General features: G+C 33.8%; 2 protein-coding genes and 1 long non-coding RNA gene across 9 annotated transcripts; 1 reads left to right on the top strand and 2 right to left on the bottom strand.

The window, feature by feature from the left end:
• The first annotated feature begins 2,422 nt into the window (after positions 1 to 2,422).
• On the top strand, positions 2,423 to 6,478 carry LOC113727615 (uncharacterized). Of its 2 annotated transcripts, none has more exons than XR_011839596.1 (7): positions 2,423 to 2,840; positions 2,984 to 3,064; positions 3,219 to 3,256; positions 3,349 to 3,428; positions 5,588 to 5,671; positions 5,874 to 6,112; positions 6,209 to 6,320. XR_011839596.1 is itself a non-coding variant. In XM_027251875.2 (7 exons), exons 1-7 carry the CDS (start codon positions 2,538 to 2,540, stop codon positions 6,348 to 6,350), a joined length of 837 nt encoding a protein of 278 aa, XP_027107676.1. In that variant the 5' UTR covers positions 2,428 to 2,537; the 3' UTR covers positions 6,351 to 6,478. The 2 variants fall into 2 exon arrangements, 1 of the variants encoding a protein (XP_027107676.1); XM_027251875.2 differs by having other exon boundaries at positions 2,428 to 2,840; positions 5,874 to 5,982; positions 6,209 to 6,478.
• Positions 6,479 to 6,649: 171 nt separating this feature from the next.
• Positions 6,650 to 12,860, bottom strand: LOC113727614 (uncharacterized). Of its 2 annotated transcripts, none has more exons than XM_027251873.2 (9): positions 12,513 to 12,860; positions 11,377 to 11,464; positions 10,480 to 10,593; positions 10,162 to 10,244; positions 9,662 to 9,776; positions 8,330 to 8,421; positions 7,752 to 7,817; positions 7,170 to 7,263; positions 6,650 to 6,925 (listed from the first exon to the last, which is right to left on the bottom strand). In XM_027251873.2, exons 1-9 carry the CDS (start codon positions 12,800 to 12,802, stop codon positions 6,815 to 6,817), a joined length of 1,053 nt encoding a protein of 350 aa, XP_027107674.1. In that variant the 5' UTR covers positions 12,803 to 12,860; the 3' UTR covers positions 6,650 to 6,814. The 2 variants fall into 2 exon arrangements, with proteins under 2 accessions (XP_027107674.1, XP_027107675.1); XM_027251874.2 differs by having other exon boundaries at positions 11,377 to 11,435; positions 12,513 to 12,655.
• A 3,373-nt stretch (positions 12,861 to 16,233) lies between these two features.
• Positions 16,234 to 22,698, bottom strand: LOC140035410 (uncharacterized). 5 transcript variants are annotated; one of them, XR_011839595.1, is made up of 6 exons: positions 22,507 to 22,692; positions 22,195 to 22,251; positions 21,911 to 22,013; positions 20,543 to 20,661; positions 17,631 to 17,738; positions 16,234 to 16,745 (listed from the first exon to the last, which is right to left on the bottom strand). It is a non-coding gene; the product is annotated as an uncharacterized lncRNA (long non-coding RNA). The 5 variants fall into 5 exon arrangements; XR_011839592.1 differs by having other exon boundaries at positions 17,631 to 20,661; positions 22,507 to 22,698; XR_011839593.1 differs by having other exon boundaries at positions 16,234 to 19,834.
• Between the last annotated feature and the right edge of the window lie 124 nt (positions 22,699 to 22,822).

Here is a 22,822-nt window from a genome sequence, read left to right as displayed (position 1 = left end):
ACCCTTTGCTCTAATCTTATTTATCTAACATATCTTGATTAATAGCTCTTTCACTAAGTATGAAACTTTTGGTTCAATGGGTGTTTATTCAAATGACCTCGACTTGGGGTTAATAGTAATTTTCTCGCTTTATACATTATTATTATTTCGAGGACAAAATGACAAATTCTTGGTATGCTCCCTATGATTAAATATTCTTCATGCTTTTCTTGTTTTACTTCCCCCCCCCCCCCCCCCCCCCCCCCCCCCCCCCCCTCTTTTTTCACAACTTGCGGTATCCAAAGTCCACTCTTACAATTCAGGTAGGATTAATTAGGTGGAATTCCTTTCAATTTACCACATGTGGAAGCATACGATTGCTTGTATCAGTTACAGTCCACAAAACAACTTGACATTATAGGTGTCAAACAAACTCATTTAACTAAATTTACCTACACACCCATATGGGTATCTTAAGTTTTTGTATATGTGTATAAATAAATTACTCAATAATATCCAATATTATTAAATAGATATTATTGGATAAACCATCAAATTCAATTAACCCATTTAGAATTATTTTTCCCCAAACCTCCTCTCTTTCCTCACCCTTTTTTTTTTTCAAAATTTTCATTTTGTCATTATGTTAACTACTTTTGTTTCATTATTATTATTATTTATTGGTTTTATCTTATCATTTTATTTTCTCTTAGTTTGTTAACTTACTCATTTTTTAGCATTACCAATTTATGACAAGTTTTAGCTTTTTTCCCTACCTTTTTCAAAAAAAAAATTTAAATTTACACAAGAAAAAATGTTAGGGATTCAAATTTTGGATTAATTTTTTATGTTAATTTTTATAGTATTTAGTTCAAAATTTTATATTCTTATTGTTCAATTTTTAAATAGTATGTAATTTTGTAATATAGAGTACGAATGGAAAAAATATTGGTAATTAAACTTATTGAGCATTATAAGTAAATATTTAAAACTAATGGTGGGTGCAAAGGGTGATAATTTAGAGGTGGGCGCGGGTCGGGTACCCGTCACATTCACCATTTGACTGATCCGACCGGCACCTTGCGGGTCAGCTATTTTCTGACCCTTACCCGCTCGCATATCTACGGGTATCCGATTATAGGGTACCCGTTGAAATAGAGTTGGGTCAGCCGGTACTCGTCCCCGCCCCATTTATTATTTAATTTTTTTTTAAAAAATATATACCAATTTAATTTTATATTTTACACATTCATCTAAGATTTAATAAATTTTTTTCTAAAAAAAGGTTTCCCACCAGGAAACAAGTATGTGAAGAGAATATAAGATAATGGAAAAAAATTAAAAGAATTCAAAATCAATAAAAATTTGAAATAAGTAGCACAATTTTTAGTATATATGTTTCACATTAATTAAACTTTTTTTTAATAAAATATAAGATAATGACCTCTACAAATGAATCTTGTAAATAAACTATAGTCTCTCATATTTGTAATACAATTTGTTCAATAAAATTACTTATTTAGTTCTAAATTATTATTTTATAGTGTGTGTATAAAAATAAAACTAAAAAATATATATATGTGAGGCGGATCGGGTACCCGTGAGTTTTTTAATTATGTGATCCTAACCCGTCCCGCATCTTAGCGGGTACTCGATTCTCTTTTGACCGATCAGATAATAAAAATTGGATATCTTAATTTTCGGATCGGATATGACGGATTTTTCGGTTAGCGGATAATTTTGGGCACCCCTAAGTGGTATAAATTGATAACTTAGTTTGCAAAAATGAATTTAAATAAGTTTATAAAAAGTTAAAACAAATGGGTTATAAGTGAGTGATTGAATTACCCAATTCATTTTTTGACTTACTTATTTATATTTATCTAATTAAACGGGTATAAATGTGTTGACTCGCTTATATCCATTATCCATTTTAACCAATTCAAATCTATCTAAGTCACTCATTTTGACACGTCTACTTGACATTAAATCATGCAATGCTTTCTTTTCTTAATGTCTTGCCTCGTTGGTAATTTGGTATTTTGTTTTTTTTTTTATGAAAAATTTTTGGATGAGCTCGGTTTCGATTACTACTATAGGTAAGGGCATGCATTTGAAATCATAAGTTACTGACAGAGGTTCTTACAAATCGCCTACTAACACTGCCCTCACATCAGTGAGATTCGAATGCACGATTTTTTGTGAAAAAAGTGATATGTTCTTGTCAACTGAACCTAACTTGTGTTTACTAATTTGGTATTTGGTAGCAATGAGTTTCAGTCTGCCAAGAAAATGACAAAAAGAAAAAGGAAGAGATCTTAAAAAGAAATACGGGAGATAACATTCGATCCTTTTAAATAGGATATTCCATTGAAAGGCAATGGGGTCCACAAAATATCATCAAGACAAGAATGACATGGCCATAGTTTGAAACACACAATAACAGTTCAGCTACTTTTCTGAACCAAAATTACCTTCTACTAACATAAACTGCAAATTGATCCATATACTAGACCGCGTGAGTGATTGACATAACCAAATTCTGTACAAGAAAGCCAATGGAAAGTTCATTATTCTGCAACCAAAATGCAGTTGGAAATTTATCAAATTTTCAAGAAACAGTTAAGGATATAATTGTTAACCGTCGTAATTCTCCCTCCACCTGCTCATTTCCATCTGCTCTTACCCCTCCAACCTTGAAAACTTCACTTCCTTTTCTTTCTTCATTTTCTTCTTGTTCATTCAGATTGAATTGTTACCGTAAAGATGATGAACATCTATCCACTTCTTTGGCTTATGATGTTCTTGGTTTAGCCCCTGATTGTACTCCAGCCGAACTCAAGGCTGCTTTTCGCGCCAAAGTATGCCATGTTTTCCGACTAAAATTGATCGATTCACGACATGTTTTTTTCAGCATTCTGGATTCTGTGGTTCTTCAGAAACAGGGGTTCTTGTGGTTTGATCAGTTTGATTATGTCGATGATACTGGCTTTTGTGGACACAGGTTAAAGAGTATCACCCTGATGTCAGACAAGATAAGGGAAGCTCAGATATGATGATTCGTCGTGTAATTAAAGCATATGAGGTACAACTAGTTGTTTTAATACCTTGAATTACGCTTCTCTGAATGCTAAGTACTTGTGATTTTCATAACACTTAGCCAAAAGCTACGACTTAGCAAATCTTGTAGCATTTGTTGGCACGAGACATCTGACTGCTCTTTTTCTATATTTGACCAGATATTATCGAACTGCAGCAGGTCAGAAATTTTTGAGAGGTAATCTAAGTACATAGTATTTTCAGAATCTTTGGTAGTTGTAATACATGTATGGAAAAGTATTCACTGGTTGGTAATTGCATCATCTGTAGGGAATGTATGGACCCATTCGATGAACCAGAATGTGAAGCATTTGATGTATTTGTTAATGAGGTTCTTTGTGTTGGAAAAGGTACCGTTTTCTTCACATCTTCAGAAATGTTAGAAATAGGGTCCATTAGCTACCTAGAACTGAATTTCAGTGAAAGAAACTATGTACTTTATCCAAGCACATTGGTGCAGACTGCAGACTGCCTGAAATAGGAAAATTCCTATAACTGAGTTAAGTATATGTTTAACTTAGACCCATGAACTGTTGGTTGAAGTATATTATGCCCTCGTTTTAATTGCCCAGAACTTTGGAAAGACAACTTTTTGATCCAACCTTGATCCCCAAAGTCGTGAAAATTTGACTGGCCTATAACATTTAGCACAGATTAAGAAACTCCTGGTGTTAAGAATAGGTATCTTGGACCACTTCTTGGATAGACATATTTTGTTTTGGTTTGCAAATTACACTGAAAAAAAAAAAATTTCCAATAACAAGGTGGGGAGAAATGTCTGCTTTGCCTACAAAAATTCTTGTGATGCTAGCTTTTCCTAGAAAAACTTGTAGTAGAGAAAATTATCTGTTAGCTGCAAGTCCAAAAACCATCATATTTCTCTCTTGAACACCCAACTAGAAAGTAGGATACCAATTAAAAAAGATCTCCTCTCTTCTTTTATTTCATATCATTTTCACTTCATCTTCGATTGTATTATTTGTAAACTTGAAAACTAGGATCAGGATACTATGTTTGATTCCACATTCAGCAAACTTTACTCCTGCAATCCATCTTTTTTGAGGACTTTCATCCTGTCCAGTACTCAAATATGAATTTGGAAAACACTCAATTTTCTGGAACAGCAACAGCAAATAGATTGCAAGAGATCAACCTTTCTGAGCCACTTAAGAAATTTGTCTTATATGTAGTTATGTGCTATCTATATGAATGGGAAAATGCATTAAACTCTCCCAGGAATCCTTCCTGAAACTTGTCCTTGTATTATTCTGTCATAGTATTTGTCCTGATCCTAAATTTATCAAGGCCTTTGGACGATTGGAGAAACATAGACATGAACTTTTTGGTACTGACCCGATTTGTGGAATGGATTTGAACGATGTGAAACACTATAGCTATTCTTAGTCAAAAGGAAATGACAGAAAGTTCGAGTAAGGACTATGATATTCAAAAAACCAAAGTTTGGGAGATTATTCAGTGCAAAGATTCAGCAAGATACAAAAATAAAAGAGGCGACACTAAAGACATGGGATTTTTTTCATTTTTTCAAAGTAAGCTGGAAAGAGCATCCAGCTATAGTACATGATGAAATCGTATTGCTAATGAAGTATTGAGATCACACAGGAATTTAGTGAAATTCATTGGATACTCATGTGATGATAAGCTGGCTGTTCTTTACGATCTCAAATTCACGAAATCTCTAGACCATGTACTAAAGGATGATGGATTCACATTTCATGCCAGGATGAAGGTGGCACTCGATGTTGCACATCTCATGAAATTGTTTCATGAAAGGCACATTGTGCTTGGCAATATAGATTTCAAGTGCATAATGGTTGATGAGGAACCTAATATAGTATTATTCGACTTTCATGCTCATGGATTAGAACCAGACTAGTCTTGGAGTTGATACGAAGAAAAGGTTATGGGATCTTGATGGTATTGGACTTTGGCAGAGGAAAGACAATGATTACGCAAATGGAAGATGCTCACTTGTGCATGACACCCTTTCTCGCAATGAATTTGTTGGGTGCAAGCTCTCAAAATTGGTAGTGAGTTGTTTCTTGGAAGGAAGGCTCATGACCTGACGTGGAATATGTCATACGCACCTTGGAAGACTTGATCTGGGAATTGGAAAGGGATCTGTCTCTCATGTGGAAAGGGGCAAGGATTAAAAGTAAGAAATTTAATTGATCACAGAAGAATCATTCATGGGAACGTACGCAGCGCAGATGCATCACTAGCAGAGAAAAGTTGCAGTAGAAAATTTTTCATCTTTGATATGTTAATTTGCAGATGGTTTATTTTTCTGATGAATAAGGGGTATCGAGTGAAGTTGTCAATATTCTTTTTCTGATAGGTTATGTCTCAAGCTGTCTTAATCTACTTGCAGCAATATGTTCTGCCAGATTAAAAATCACACTGCAGTACCTGACATTGTTGAACCTGAGCTTATACACCATAAAATCTGCCTTTTTGTGCTGAGGTTCTGTTCTATGATTTTCTGCAGGCTGTCCATATTCATGTGTTAAGAGAGCACCTCATGCATTTGAGTTTTCTTCTTTAACAGGAACTGCTCGTGCAACTTCTCAAGGTGCCTCATCCACTACTAGCTTTCATATTTTGTAACCATTTGGCTAATCTTACGTGTAGAATATTGGCAAATGTTAATTTCCAGCATATCTTTGCTTTCTAGATTTCTTAGGAAGTTCCATTCATGTAGTTCCCTCACAAATATTTCAATAGTTCTTCCTTATTGATTGTTGGGTTTGGAATCTGACTTTACTTTTGCCTAGGACATGGCAAAGATTATCAAGTGCAGAGTGCAGTTGGCCAGTGCCCCATGAGTTGTATTTACTTTGTTACACCTTCTCAGCGAATCATTCTGGAAGAGCTACTTGATAGGTGCATCGAATCTGTTTTTTTTATATAGCTAACATATGCTACTTCCCTTTTTGCTTGCTTTGGCTCCATAGAACTTTATAAACTGATTCATCTGAATGAAGACCCTATCAGTCATCACTAGAATTGAGTTGTAAGAAGTGCAATGATCTTTGCTTCACTATTAGTTCATTTTTTTCATATGCTCTTTACTTATACCAATCACTTGCAAACATGCTTCGTCTTGCAGCATCATTGGTGCACCATATGATACTTCAGCAGAGGCAGACTTGCTTTATTCTCTCATTGTGAAGGCCAAATTTGAAAACAATCGGTACCGAAAGCCCAAGCAACAGCCGAAGGTCTCCACCAAACATGTAGATTGGTTTTGATCATCTGCACCACGGTTGTTTGGAAATTACTTAGAAGTGCTATAACAACTCATGCTTGTCATTTGGCAAAGAATGTAGCGCGAGGACGTCTAAGTTAGCGAGCAGAATTTACAATTTTACACATCTAATGGCTGCCTAGTTTCTTACAAGCTTTTGAAATGCCATCAGAAAACGAGCAGTTTGCCATCAAGGAACGCTGTCTGAAACAATAGAGTGCCATTTTTCTTATATACAGGAGTGACTAAAGTTTGCTTACTGCAGATCAAGAGTTAATAGATTTCATGTAATTCACCAAAAGCTGAAGCAGAAAAAACATCTATTTTCCATCATAGATTGCTATTTGAACAGGCAAACCAGATCTATCTTGAAATGGCATTTAAGGATAACTAGACTGCAAGGTATTTTAAGGACAGGGTAGACAAATATAACTAAACAGTAGCTCCTGAAAAGGTCAAAGACCATGTCTATCTTGAAATGACTTTCATGAATCGGTTTAATGAGGAGAAGATGCCTGCTGCTTGGTCAAACAAAGATGTGCCTTTCTCTGGCTTCTCTTCCACTCCTCCAAAGATGATCTGTAAATAGACAAAACACTGTAAATCCACCAAGAAAGAAACACCATCCTTCTGTTCTTTCCCTTATTTAACTTACTTGATATCCAGCTTTCCTAATTTTTCACGATATTACTTCTAACAAATCCCTTACAATCTCTCAGGAGCAAATGAACCAAACTAAATTACTAGTAATTCTGCAGAAAGCAGAACCAAACTTGAAACCTGATGCATTTATTTCAACTCTGTTCTTCAGGGAGACACTGACCTCAAGTTCTTCGGCATCAGGACGGCTTATCAACTCCTTGGCCAGGAGATACCGATTTGGCCTGTCCTTGTCATCATAAAACACTTTCCATAACCTGTACAAAGCAGCAAAAAGCAAAGACAAGGGAGGGGTTACTCAAGATGGTCTTATAGTGTACCACAATGAATTTCGATAAGCAGCAAATTAAATAGGAGGATTTTGTCATCTTCCCCTCTTGTCTATCACTTTTTTCGTTTTCCTTTTCCGTTCTGCGCGTACTCTATCAAAACTAGATGGCACTAATAAGAACACTCAGGATTCAACAACTAACTACGCTGTCTTAATTAGGTTCCTCAGAGGAATGTTGGGACTTCAATAGCCAATCTTTCAAGATGTTCATGATGAAGAATAGAGAATGGAACTGTTCCATTAAAATGAGGGACAGGAAGACAAATTGAATTTCTCCGTAATGAGATAGAGCTCATTACTCCATTTGGAGATTGGAATATTTATTGCATCAAAAGGGCAATAGATACTTGACAGCTATTGGTGAGCACAAACATCAGAATCCCAATCCACCTTTGTAGAAGATTAAGGGCTTACCCTGGGTAACATCTAAATACAGCACCTAATGGAAATGGTCGCATTGAGTAAACCACCGTAAAAGTACTGCAATGTCAAACAGTTAGCAACAAAATGGTTAGCACAAGACTAGGAATCAAAACAATCAAATAAAATATGAGCAAACAAACATTTTCAGGCACTTAAAATGAAGCTAAAGTTATATATGAGAAACACGTGAAATTTAACAAGTGCTAGTGTGTCCAAAATGAGGTGAGGAGCCAGTAAGTTTTCAATATGGAAAAAGCAAAAGACAAAGTAAACTAGAGTGAAGTTTGATTGGTGCGATGGGTTATATTCAGCTATAACTGAGATTGAATAGCTAGACAGCAGATTATGTCAAATGGTTGTAAATTTAATCTTATAATCACCCAAGTAAGTGGAATAAGACTCATTTCTAAAGTTTAGATTAAGATATACAATAAGATTATTGTTTATGACAAGTTGAATACAGGGAACAAATTTCAGGATGTTGCCCTAGCTACACCATTGTAGTCATTCAAAAGAATAAAAAACAAACAACTTGAGAAGCAATTCAGCAGAAATTTCTTCAAAAGTACCTTAAAAAGTTCCTCCTTAATCTCCGAACATTGATCCCAACACCGACATCCTCACTTACAAGACGTGGATTCCACATGAGAAGAGGCCTAGGCTAAGAGTAAGGTAAAAACTACTGTAAGGAAATGCTCATTTATAAAGCAAACTCTCCATGTCATAACATGGTGGATTAGCATATGTGTTGATGCAGAGTATGACAGAATTATTCTTTTGATGCAAGCAAAATGCCTTATTGCACATCTTTTAGAATATACAGATACCTACAAAAAATCTTTTCCCACAGTCTTCCACCATTCTAGGATACAAAAGACAAGTGGAGAAGGAGGACAATTATTCAGTGTCCATTTAAGAAAAGAAAGATGGGGAAAATGAATGAAGAGGAGGAAAACTAAGAATCTAATGCTTTATCCATCAATTTCTGTGTGCCATAAAACATTTCTTAGGTCATCACATACCTCCCAAATCATGATTTGTTATAGAGACAGTTTTGATAATAACCTGTGCTAGTGTTTACGTTAGTCAGCTCATTTATATGAGCACAATGCAACATTCTCTTAAGAAACAGTAAATGTAGCTACACTGTTTGGAAGAAATCACTTTTTTCATGGTAGTGCATGACTGAGAAAATCCAGATCTCTAGAGGAAGGATTCTAAGCTTGGGTTTTATTTGATATGACATTAGCAAATCATAGCCCAGAGGTAGCACAAGAATGACATATTTATGAAGTCAAATAAACAGTGATATAGCACACCAAACTGTTTCTAGCCATAACTAAAAGCAAATTTTATGCAACAGGAGAAAAACAGATATTCAATGGACTTCTATTGCATATTCCCCACCGAGATATTAGCTTCAAAAAGATTGTGCCCTACAGTCACAAGCTGCGTATTGCTGCATGTAATTTTTTTGTTATTATTAGTATTTTTTTAAAATAGCGTATGTGGTTAATTACACTGTATTATAAATTCTAGCTAGTAGCTACAGAAGTTGATATTTGTTGCACTTGTGACCCGAAAATGAGACATTTTCCGCCAAAATTTCAAGGGTTTTCATCATTTCAATAAAATTTCATGCTATTGCTTCAAGAATTATAACTTGAATCAGAAGATGAATTAACCATCCACTTCTAAAATTTCTAGGGAGGGAAGTAGAGTTATCATCAAAGAACCTATCAGATAAGCTCGGTCTTACCAGCCTAAAAACTTAAGCCTGTTATGTCTTGAGCATATACATGACGTGGTCAGTTATGTGGAAAAAGGAGAAGTTGTACATCATCTCAACAAGATCAATATGTAAAATGCATGAGTACTTAAAACTGCATAAATTTAAGTACCGGATCATCTGATAGTTCAGATGCAATTCTTTCGACATATTCCAACATCTGATAATCAGGTACTACCATTACAACAATTTCATCATCTCTTGTTACGGGCTTCCGGTCACCCAAGCTATACAGGTAGAAGACAGAGACAAAGCATGAGAGTTAGTCTGATGAACAGGGAGTTGAAAAATGGAAAAATATGGTCTGTATGTTCTTCTAGTGTACAAGTAATGCATTACTAGGATATGCAATTGGTCCTGAATCAACTCCATAAAGTAAAAGCTCCAATTTTCTTTGTAAAGGAACATCTTCATCCTTGAATTATAGACACTTTTTAGCAACTTTATAAAGAGATTTCTTGTTATACCAGTTGGCAAGTTAATGCATTGAAAAATTATCCTTGAATCATTTGCAATTTTTTTAACAGGAAAATGAAACATAAAGTGTGGATGACTTTTGGGAGTTATTTCAAGCATTATCTCTATAAACTTCACATGGTTCATGTACTCTACCTGGAGAAGCCAAAAGCAGCATCTTTCCACAGATATTTAAGAAGTGCTGTAGCTCCAGCATCTGGAAATATGGCTTTAACTTTCTGACAATAAAAGCCTTAGTCTTAACAGTTGATGATACACAAAGATAATATTTTCTTTTAAAGCACACAAAGATAAATGACTAAATCAATACCCACATTACTGATATGAATCTAAAGAAAGAGAAACACCCATTGAACATTGAGTGCATGGAAACCAGTTTTTTGAAGAAGTTACACCTATGCATAAAAACATATAGAAAATGACATTAAATATTTAAACCGCTTTGCAGAGAACCTGACATCCTGTTTCTTCAATTAGTGTATCCAAAAATAACCTTGAGAGTTCCCAGAGCTCAGCTTGAGCGCCCTCATCATCAAGAAACTGCAGCTGCGGGATTAAGAACTCAACCTGAGAGGAAAAATGGATGAAAAAAGTCAAAGTATGGAAAACTCAACTGACAATTTGCAACAGCATGCTTCCATGTGTTTCTAACAACGAGGTTGCCAAGCATAAAAGAGAAACAAGAGCCCCAAGTAAGATAGAGCAAGATGAACTGTAAACAGCCAAGTTCAAACTCAATAGTAAGCTTGCTCCATTACAAGTTACAAATTCTAGCCATGCAGCAGAATTTAGTATCTATTTCATATAGGGGCATATTCCGCTGTAGACAAGTCTATTAGGGACAGAACTACTATGTAAGTTGCTTTTTCGTCAGTTGTTTTCTGATGTATATTTTCTTTTACCTTTCAGTTTGGAAGGCGATCTACTTAAGTAATTAGCATTTAACAAGTATGTAAGTCTAATTAGGCATAAAGTGCATTTTTGAAGTCTGTTCAGGAGGAGCTACACAAGCTATGGCAAACATGCATGCACTTGTGTATCGGGACCCCAGGGCAAGGGGTGGGGGAGGGAGGGATAGGGAGCGAGAAGACTGTAATGCTTAAGCCAACTAATGCACCACATGTCAAGAGAATATTGAACTTCCGTGAGATTATAATGAGACTCAAATGCCTTAGGATGTCTATACCTTATAAGAAGAATGGCGAGCTTCTTTAGTTTTGAGCAACAGGAGAAACATAAATTCAGTCCAAGCATGAAATGAATAGATCACCCTTACAATTAAGATAAAAATGTCACACAGATTACAATATCATCCATAACAGAATATTGTAAATCAAGTTGAAAACATACTATGGCTCTCATTCCTCCTGAAGACACAAATGTAGCACTTGCTTGGCCTGACTGGCGGACTGCACCCTCCAAATCAGAAGGCAAACAACTGTAAGAGATTTAGCATGGTTGAGGTTTTTCCCCAGTGTTCTTCTATATATAAAACTTAAGGGTAAAAGGATACAAGGAAAAAAAGTTAAATGGCCAGTTCACATTGTTTGAAATGGACAGAAAGCAATAGAAAGATCGCCTGGATGTAGCTCTTATATTTAAACAACACGACAAGCATAAACAGTCAAGACAGTTGAACAACTTTCTCACTAAAGTGATCTTCAAATTTGATTCCTTAAGACCCATGTATGTGGGTGTGCGCATATATACTTTCTCCACCATATTTTACAAATGATATTGAAGAAAAATAGAGTCCTTAGAGATGGGAAATCCTGGAAAAATCCACATTCAACCTCCCATTGTTTGCAATAGGAATGAAGCTATATCAAAGTATACTTTACCTGACAACATATTGATAAAATCTACTGTTTTGACATTCAGCAGCAAGTCACCCCGGCCATTTCTACTTACGCTAATCCGCTCAAGAATCAGGCATTGACAATTCAGAGAGTTATATTGCAAATTAAAGCCTTAAGATTCTTTCAACTAGATTCTTGTCTATTTGATCACATTTTTAACAACTTTAAAAAATTCTCCACTTTAGTGGCCTTACTTTTAAGAAAACAACTGGTTTTCGATGCATCCACTTCATCCGCAAAAATTTTCCCATTTCTAAAGTACTGGAAATCAACGCGCAATACAGATGAAAAACCATCTAAATTAGCTGATATAACCAAGATCTAATCCTCTAAGCAAACTTTTTGTCCAGTAAGTTACACATAAATGATCGTCAAACACAAAAGCAATCACTCATCTTCCTAGCCAAAGCCTCCGTATCAAATACCAATTTAGCTACAGTGTAAGCCTCCAAATTCCAATTGTGAACTAAGTCAAATGATATGTGAATCTCAAACAGAAGAATACAAAAAAAAAAAAAAATCATCTGCAAAAATTGATATATTTTCCATGATTCAGTGCACCCCACTAAAACTATCAACATGGCAATCATGGATTGTCTAAATTCAGTAATTAAAACGAAAACCAACCTGTCATCTTCTTCTTTTTCCTCTTCTTCTTGAATAAAATGCTCTTGTGTGTCTAAAGAAGAACTATGACTGGTGCCGTCATCAGCAGCAGCAGGATTTTCTTGGCCTTCAAAATTTTCAAACTTAGCATGCATTCTTGAATTGGACACAGCTTTGTGAAGTGAAACTCCATTGCAGCCAAAAGTGTTGGAGGGGCACAAAAAAGATGGATAGAGGGTCGTGGAGGGAGGAAGTTTTGGTTTCGGAGCTGAAGGGAAGTAGCAAGAGAGGTTTGAACATGAAGATGCCATTATTGGTTACGGATAAGGAAATTTCCTTAGTCCTCGAAAACTTGGAAGGCTGTAAAGACTTCAGACTAGACTCGATGAAATAATCACATGCATAGGCGCCAAAATACAACCGCGCAATCAATGCTGGTAGTCAATAAAAGGATGACACTTGGACAAAAAAAATAATAAAATTAATTAATTATTTTTCTAACCATTACCATTAGCAAAAAATAAGTAGTTTTAGAATTTGGATAATTAGATTAGACTAAGAAAGGATATTTATGTGCAGTTTTGCCGTGATAAAGAGCTCTCATCAAGTTAGATCATACTACGATTTAGTTATTTTTATGTGTTTCTAATTTTTGTGTACAAAAATATTATGGAAGTTTTTACTTTCAATGGCTTAAGATGTACATTATAATACTACTAAATATATCACTTTTTTTTTTTTTAGCATGTACAGCTTAAGTCATTTATTTTAAAGATTTTTGTAGTTTCTACCAAAAAAGAAAAATGAAACAAATAAGAAATCATTGAACCTTAAAAGTCATTATAATGGGCCAACACCTCTAATCCTAATTTTTTGTAGATAAATATGCTTTCCAATATGAATTCCTAATTTTTTTTAGTAGCATTTTCAGCTATATGAATAGAGGATAAATTTATCATAATTTCAAAACTTAAAAGTATTGAAATCTTGTAATAATATATGTATGCAAGGAATTAATTTGCATGAGCCTTGCGTACGACAATTTTGAAAAGTTGATTTGAGCTTTGCAATTATCATGCTTATCCTCAATTAAATATGAAAACTTGCAAGTTTAAACATCATTATAACATCACCTTTTAAGAAAAGCATTCGATATGAATGAAATAAAGTCTTATTGCAGAAGAATATAATAACTATGCATAAGTAGGATTATATTACCTCTCATAATCTACTCTCGCACTCATTGGAGATATGCAAAAGGAAAAGATATCATGTACTTATATTCATCTCTTTTTATAGTTAAATTAAAAGGAGAGAAAAAGAATATATATATATATATATATATATATATATATATATATATATATATATATATGAGTCTATCACAACATTTGTCTTGCAAAATTAAATTTATTGAGTCATGTTTTCATGTCTGTGATAATTTACTTTACTTGTTATTGGGGATCAATTCAAATTTTACTGTCCAAAATACCGAATAGTAGAGTAGGAATGATAGATTTTTATGAATTGAGATCTTGCAATCAAAACTTAAAATCAATTATTCACAGTTGATTTGTCATTTGGTAGTTTGTATACAATAAAGGAAAGGAAAAGCAAAAATGCAAAAATGTGGATCTGAATTGGAAGAAAATATTAAATGGTTGTTGCATATAAAAAGTATCCTTTACCCCGGCTAATTACTTAGATTATTGTTGAGGAAAAGAAAGTTCGGTCATCTGCAGCTCTGACAGTGGGTCGTTGCATACTTATGGGTGCTGGGCTGACACGGCCCGGCACCCGAAAGCAAAAAATTTTTTTTTTGTGTCTGACATGCTTTCAGGCTGTGTCAGTCCGGCAGCAGAATATATATATATATATATATTTTTTTTTTAAGTTGTCGGACACACCCTCTGATGCATAAAGCTGGCTGCCGGGCTGACACTGCCCGGCAGCCAGTCCAATTTATTTAAAAAAAAAATTCCTGAACCGATAAAGAAGAATGCATTTCTGAAATGAAGCATCCACGGAATTAAAGAACCGGTACTATGTCTTTTAGAACCGGTCCTCACACTGCCTCAGAGGTGACTGCCGGGGACTTGGCCGAACATAGTAAGTTTTCTCTTTTTTTTTTTTTTAAAGTGGCCGAAAATAGTTAGCTATCCATTCAAAAACTTACTCTTTCCTTTATCAACAATTTTATACCTGCAAAACATAGGGAATTTTATAATGCATTCTTCTTTAGCGCTTTGGAATTTTTTAAAAATAAATTTATGATAAAACATTTAATTTGTTAAAATTTATCATTTGTTTTATAATTTAATTTGTTTTAACAAATGATAAAACATGCATCATATATAAAAGAAAATTTAGCGAAAAAGAAAATTTTAATTTGAGTATATAGTAACTTTAGTTGTAAATAGTATTAGGATGAGTTTTAATCGGTTATAATCAGATATTATGATTAAAATAACAAATAAAGGTGATTACCAATACAAAGAACTCACATTAATTTTTAAAAAACTTCTTGCCATTCTTCTTGTCTTTCCTACATATTAAATCAAATATTTCAATCATACAATTTGGGGTATTTATATTTATGTTCATCTTACATTGATTTTTTTATTGCATAATTTCAAATAATTATAAAATCTTTATTTCAATTGAAACTTAATAGACAACTACTTGAAATGCCAAAAAAATAACTGCTTACATATTATTCAATCGACTTAATGATATATTGTTACTTATATTATAATAGAATATTTAATTAACTATTTTAATTTACCAAATATAAGTATTGAACATTAGATAATGAATAAATTTTTAAGAGGGCTTTTATTATAATTTTAAAATATATAATATTTTTCATTAATGCATAACTCGCTTTTTCGAGTGCCCAATATACTTCTTTGTGCGTCTCCACAATTGCATTGCTTCTGTTTATTGCACGCAGAAAAGTGAACTTTCCACCATAGAAATTTAACCTATGTTTAATTCTTACTTCCCCTTTAATTCCGTGGATGCTTCATTTCAGAAATGCATTCTTCTTTATTGCTTCAGGAATTTTTTTAAAAATAAATTGGACTGGCTGCCGGCCAGTGTCAGCCCAGCAGCCATCTTTGTGCCTCAGAGGGTGTCGGCTACCGGGCCTTGTCCCGGTAGCCGACAACTTAAAAAAAAAAAAAAAAAAAAAAAATATATATATATATATATATATTCTGTCAGCCCGGCAGCATGTCCGATAGTGTCAGCTCGACACCCATAAGTATGCAATAACCCGCTGTCAGAGCCGCAGATGACCGAACTTTCTTTTCCTCAACAATAATCTAAGTAATTTGCCATTTACCCCAAACTTGTAAACGCCTTTGCAACAAACTAAAAAACGAACGGTGGATAAGACAAGTTGCATAATACTAGGAGGAGAACACCGCGCGATGCGCGGTGTAAATTTTAGACCCGATAAAAAATGCCCAATTATTCAAATTTAGATATTAAGTATGAAAAGTTATGTAAAGGTATACTAATATCTTTGTGATTTTATAATTTAATTAAACAGCAAAAATAAGTAATTTGTTGAAAAAACACAAGACAATATAATAAGAAGATTATTAAGATCATTATGGTGTTCCTTGTTTCTACATATAATGTAAGATGTTCCTTGTTTCTACGTAAAATGTGAGATGCAACTTGTTTTTGCAAACAATGAAAATAGAACAAACAAAAAAGACAAATATAATCGAGGTGAAGCAAAATTTTCTGAACAAATATCTAAAATTGATACAGAGTTGAGACCAAACATAGTTCAACCTCTGCCACAAAAGTTGCCTAAGGGATAACAACACACAAATGTACACAGTTTGTAGATATAGCAATAATCCTTTCAAAAAGTTCCAAGCAATCTGTCAAATCTAGAATGGCAAAACAAGAAGGCAAAAACTATCAAGTTTGAGTGGTACAAAAGTTGAATATTATGAATTCAGCTTAATCTTGTTTTCTTGGTGGAGTAGCTGTACGTATTTTAAGTGTCATTTCCTTCCACATTATCTGTATCATCAAACTTTCCAGCGAGTTGAAGGCAAACTTTTGAAGAACCATTAGCTTCTCCTGCAGTCATGAGTTTCCCTACTTGCTTTTAGGAAAAGACAAGTATGTATTACAAGTTCAATTGAGTGTTCATCTACTTGGAGTCAAGAGCTCCACAATCTCAGCTTGATGGCTAAGTGATAAAGAGTCATTTTTTGCGCTACCTGCTAACTGGACAGAAGTGGCAATGTCATTAGTTTTAGAATACTTTATCACTGTGTAGTGCTGCCTTGCATCTGCTAATTGTGTTTGCACTGATTTGATATGCACCAGAAATGTCTTTGTTTTGAGTCGCTCATGAACAAATTCAAGAGGAAGCTCAAAATTCTGTGAGCAATACTAAAATATGTCAGGTAACAAGTCCTCCAGAGAGAACTTGGACCTTTTTGCAAAACCACTACAGAGCCTTATCAAGGACAAAAATGCTTCATACCATCCCCTCTTTCATTTCAGCTTCTTATCTATTTCTTACTGTTGCTTCTCTAAACACTCATTACATGATTTCTAAATACTATTAGGATGTGGCAGTGACATGGCTCCTGAAACCTTCTAACAGAATGTTATGTTAACGGCAGAAAAGGTTGAAACAACATGTATGATACTACTTACAAAAAGTTACCCATTTCATGTCAAAGTAAACCATATCCACTCTCTAAGTGTATAATACTAATTCAAAATTGCAAACTGACATTCACATGTTCTACTTTGTTGTGTACTTTGGGAGTAATGGAGTGATTTTATCTTAGAAACCTCATTAACTATGACCACAATCCAATCTATAGCTAATATTCCCCCAACTGCTAGTTGGTAACATTTGATCTGAAAGCAGAAATTATTGTATATGGAACAAAAATAAAGGGAATGCTACCACTGCTAACAAGGCAATGCAGATTTACTTTTATCTAACAGCTTAGTATTGCTCAAAGCAGTAGTTATTGCAGATACAAGCCTCTCTCACATGGGAATGTCCAATCAGCAGGCATTTAATGGAGTACAAAAGCAACAAAATGTTTGTTAATATGCTAATGCTTTGTAACTTTGAACTTAATTGTTTACCTTAAAAGATAAGCAGCTGAACATTACATTTATTATATGGTCGGTTAGAATACATCAGCGATTGTAGTTGATTACACATCCATTTAGGCTGGACTTTTTGCATGATATCTGGCAAAAAAAAAATATACTGATTTAGCAACAACCCCTTTACCTAGTCTTTGAGGCTCAAACTAAACAGCAACTAATAGTCAAACAGCACAATTAATTGCATGAAACTTTGATTTTTACCTAGCTATATTTCAGTTTAATGAACTTATTTTGGTCTACAAGTTTTCTGATGATTTCATATTGGAACAAACATAGCAAAAACGTAAAGTGGAAATTCCTAAGAAGTTCAACTCCCAAAATTTACATCTAAGCATAAAGTAACAAAATATATGCAAAACAACTAAAAAAAAAAGGGTAGCAAGATAAGAAAAGAATGCTAGAAAAACTAACCTCTACGTATAGAGGAGCAACTAACAGCAGAACTGAAGCACAGCTAAAATTCCCAAAACAAAATGATGTTGCAAAAGTTATTGGCGTTTAAGATATGAGTTCAAAGTTTTACAAAAAGGTAATAAAATTTTAAAGTTGGTTTATAAGAAAATGTTGACATTGGTACGCTTGAGAACATATAATGTTAGTTTAGACCTCTCTGTAAGTTGTTAGTGTTATAGAATCAATACCACTTTATTCCACTTCAAAATTAATTCCTCGCAACCATTATTTCATCTGCAATTTTATTCTTTGTACACCAGTGAAAAATATAAAGGCAGAGACATGAACGAAAACAAAGAAATTGATGATTTCAGTTATTTTGGAAAACTCAAGCAACAACTAAACAGGCGTTGAGAAATTTGAGCATTCATTGTCAAGAAACTGTCAAAATTCTTTGCCTCCCAGTAAGGACCATTCTCAACAAATCTATGATATGTGACAGACTTAACTGAATTCTACAAATTTTTTGAAATTGCTAGCTTTATAAGTATTGAAACATCCTAACAACATAGAGCTCTAATCAAAGATACCCACAAAAGATACTAAAGTGCATTCAACATCACTAACCTTCTTCCATTTCTACATCCTCAGCCTTATGAAAGCAACATATAACCAAAATCATCACTTTACACAATCAATTTACATGGGTTTTGCAGTAAGACCAGGGGCATAGAGAAACTTAGCAGAACAACTAATAGGCACTGACAGAGAGAGAGAAACAATAAGTCTATGATTGGGTAAAACTCATTTAGTTCCTTGCACAATACAATAGCACAAAAATTTGAAGTGTTTTTTCAGAACATGATCATAGTATGTATAAGAAAAAAAGGGAAAAATGTCAGAGCTATTTCAAAAATAAATATCATACATATCTGAGACAATTTAGAGGTAGACAATTCAAAAGGTATCCACCATTCGAAAATAGTGAATGAATGCAAATAATGAAGGGCCTAAGGCTGAAATTAAAGAACCACCCTATCCAATAGTGACCATCCTTCAATGTAAAAGGTAAAAGAAAAAGGAAAAATATAACATTTTTAACTTAAAAATTTTACTATTCCATGAACTGGTTTTAGAATGATTGAATCTTGATTTGTTCACGCCTTTAATATAGTAATATATGTTAATAACATAACCAAAAGTACGGAAAACAACATATAATTTAAGAAAATAGGATCTGAATGCAAGCGAATCCTAACATCTTCTTGTTATTTGAGCTGCAAAAAAATTAACTATACCTTTTTAACAAATGAAAAAATTGGAAAGACCAACATATCATACCAGATTTTTTATTGCCTACAAAGATTGAAACCATTCTAGGGACCAGTAAATCTGCTATAATTAAGGCAACATTCTCAAAATGTTATCCCCATTAGATGATTAGAAGCCAATCATTGCTTCTTAGAACCAAATCAACACGAATTTTATTTAAAAAAATTGACATTTTTGTAAACTAAAATAAAATAAATAAATGATGTTCTCGTAAAAGAAAAAGGAAAGGCAACATCTCTGCAAATACGCAAGGAAGAGGTATTTAAAACAAGTATCTAAATTAATAGGGCTCTATGATCACTTACAGTGCTATTCGATGTTTGTCAAAGAAATCCCAGAAACTTAGAACACAAAATATTTTCTTGTTAAGGATTCAAATACAGAAAACCTAGAAAATTACAACCAGAACTTAATTTACCAAAATAAAACATGAAATTATCAACTTTTCCCACCTGCAATCACAAAAAAGGGGTCAAGTTCAGATCAGATAAGTAAAAAGAGAAAACAACATGAACAAAATATTTAATGAAAAAAATCTCAAAATGTTCAGATTCAAAACCTAAAAGGATTTCAAATTTGTCTGTAACACTTGCTCATCACATACATAGATAGGAAAAGGGTGAAAGAAAGAAGAGGATTTTGACCAAAAATAAAAATAAAAAATAAGAGAGAAGAAGACGAGAGGAAGACAACCAAGCAGAGGCAGAAACATCTAGAGCCCTATTATCCTACAATATAAAAAAAATAAACAACATTAGTTTAGTCAACAAGCTACAACTAAACCCCCCATTTCACTAACCAAAAAAGGGAAAAAATTAAAGGGCTAATTATTTTTGGCAGAGGAAGAAAGAACCTTAGAGCAAATTATTTTTTCTTCTGACCATTCGTTCTCACCAAGATAGATAGAAGATAAGAAGACGAAGATGATGCTGATGATGAAGATGAAAGGATGAGGGGCGTTTCAGTTGAATCAAGTTCGCTCTTTATCTACTTATGTTGAAAACAAGATTTCTTAATTATTTTTAAACATCAGTTGTAAGTACTCATGTTATGCACACATAATTCAAGTTAACCAGAGACGTACATGTATATTGAGAAATTTTATGCGCAAATCCTCATGGCTCTCTTATTATTCATATAACCAAAGAAAATAATCATACCAGTCTACTTTCAATGTCATATATCTAATGTTTTACTCCAGCAGCCGCTGAAAAACCCAAAATTCTCCTCATTTTAAGCAACGGTCCACATGGATACTGTTGATGCAGCTAATGCAGATCTGCAAAAAGTCATAATAAAAATTTCTTGGTACTGTCAATCAGAGAGTCATAGAGAATACAATTTATCTGCAATTCTTCAAATTTCAGTCCCAATTATAGGGCAACATCACTATATTTTGCATGGTAATACTCAGTTATAGATAGCCTTATGTTCTATTGTAAGATCACCATAAATTGGATGAAATTTGTACTTAGACATTTTCTCAAACAACTCAAATGCACTACACAAAATCACTGGATTCTAAGGCCACAACTGAGGGACTACTCTAAGGCCATAACTAAGGTAAATAACAATCTATCAAAAGCTATACAACACCACTCAATACTAAATACATCTACTATCATCAATGTCCTCAAAGAAAAATCTCCAAACACTTTGCAGCCCGAGACATATCTTCTATCACTATCTCAAACTTTATCACAATTCCATGAAAACCTTCATAATACATATACCACAGCTTTAATAAGAGACAATCCATTTTGAAAAAATGCAATTCAAGGGATTTTGAGAAATTTCAAAGAATTTATTTTTCATGAGAACAGGGAAATTGACCAAAACTATCATGGGCATGCGATTAGTAGTTTTCGAGTACTCTTGGATCACTTGACGTATCTGTGAATGTTTCCAACTGGATAGACAAAGACAACACAAACAGCAGACTTTCATACACTTTTCACTATAAAACACAATGGAAAAGACAAATAAACCATGTATTGAAATTCAATAGTGAAAGATGAAGAAGTAATAATACATAAAAATATATATATATATATATATATATATAACCAGATGCTTCAGTTAACATTAGCCTATATGTAACTTTTGTTTGGTTGACTTATCTTTTTCCGTGCACCCAAGTTTAAAAATAGATAATTAATTCAAAAAAAGCATCGCATTGGAGAACCATGTAAGAGGAAAATATAAAGGGCAAACCAACTATGAATGAAATTAGCATTAGAAAGTTTTGGATGATGCAAAATGAAACAAAACGTGGAAACTTTCGACCGGCAAAAAAAAACTATCCACAATAACAAAACTCAGAGATCACAAACACTTACAAATACTCAAAGGAAAGCAATGCCAAAGTAAGACTCCGAGCAGCAGCAAAACCAATAACTAAACAAGACATTAAAACCTTTACCCTTCAATAAAAAGGAAAAAAACAAAGAGAAAATTGAAACTTGGAGGTCTAGTTTAGCATAGAATTAGAAAAATGATTGAAAAATAAACTAAAGAAAAACTCAAACCTTGAAAAGTTTAATCTTTTTTCCTCCTTCCCGTCAATTTTCCTTCCAAAAATAAAAGAACCAGGTTTATCTTCCTTTCATTCGTTGACACTATCTGCTCTCTCTACAATAGAGGGAAAAATTGTGAAATGAATGGAATAAAAGAGAAAATATTCCTTTCACAATAATAAAAAAAAAGTTCTCAATCAAATCTCTAAAACCATAAATGAAAATATAAAAATATGAAAAGCAAGTATGTCAAACATGGAGGTCTAAATTCTTTGCTAAGAAAAAAGCTTCATTACCTTAGATCTTTTCCTTCTTCTGTATTATCACCCATCTAAAGAACACTATCTTCAAACCTAAAAAACAGCAGGGAGTAAAATACACAGTTAGATCGAAGACTAAAAAATTAAAGAACTGAAAAAAAGAACTCCAAGTCTTTCTTTGATACAAATAACGATTTACCAAAGCAAATGGAAGCATGAGTATTTTTTTTTTGAGAAAAAAAAGAGGAAAAACTGGAAAAGAGAGAAGCTACTGAGAGAAAGAGAAGAAAGAGAGGGACGGCAGAAATATTGAGAGAGAGAGAGAGAGAGGATAGTATATTTTGTAACCTTGACATTTTGTGACAAAAAATCAAAGAGGAGTGGGTGTGATTTGACATGGGCCGCTGTTTGCAAGAGCAGCTCACCTGCTCTCTGGCAACAAAGGAAGAGGAAGAAGCAAGAATCGAAGAGATGGAACTCTGTCCTCCGCTTGTGCTATTGCTATTGTTAGTTGTTATCATCAGTTAGGAAGAAAAAAGGACGAGCAATAAAAGAGGAAAATGAGAACAAGTTGGACGAACACACTCCAGCCAATAACTATTGGCCACATCAGCAAAACAACCATCCCTTTTGAGCCATGGCATTCGCTCTTTTATACATATGT

The sequence above is a fragment of the Coffea arabica genome, chromosome 2c (assembly GCF_036785885.1).
Source record: "Coffea arabica cultivar ET-39 chromosome 2c, Coffea Arabica ET-39 HiFi, whole genome shotgun sequence".
NCBI classification, from domain to species: Eukaryota; Viridiplantae; Streptophyta; class Magnoliopsida; order Gentianales; family Rubiaceae; genus Coffea; species Coffea arabica.
This window is presented reverse-complemented; position numbering and strand designations above follow the sequence as displayed.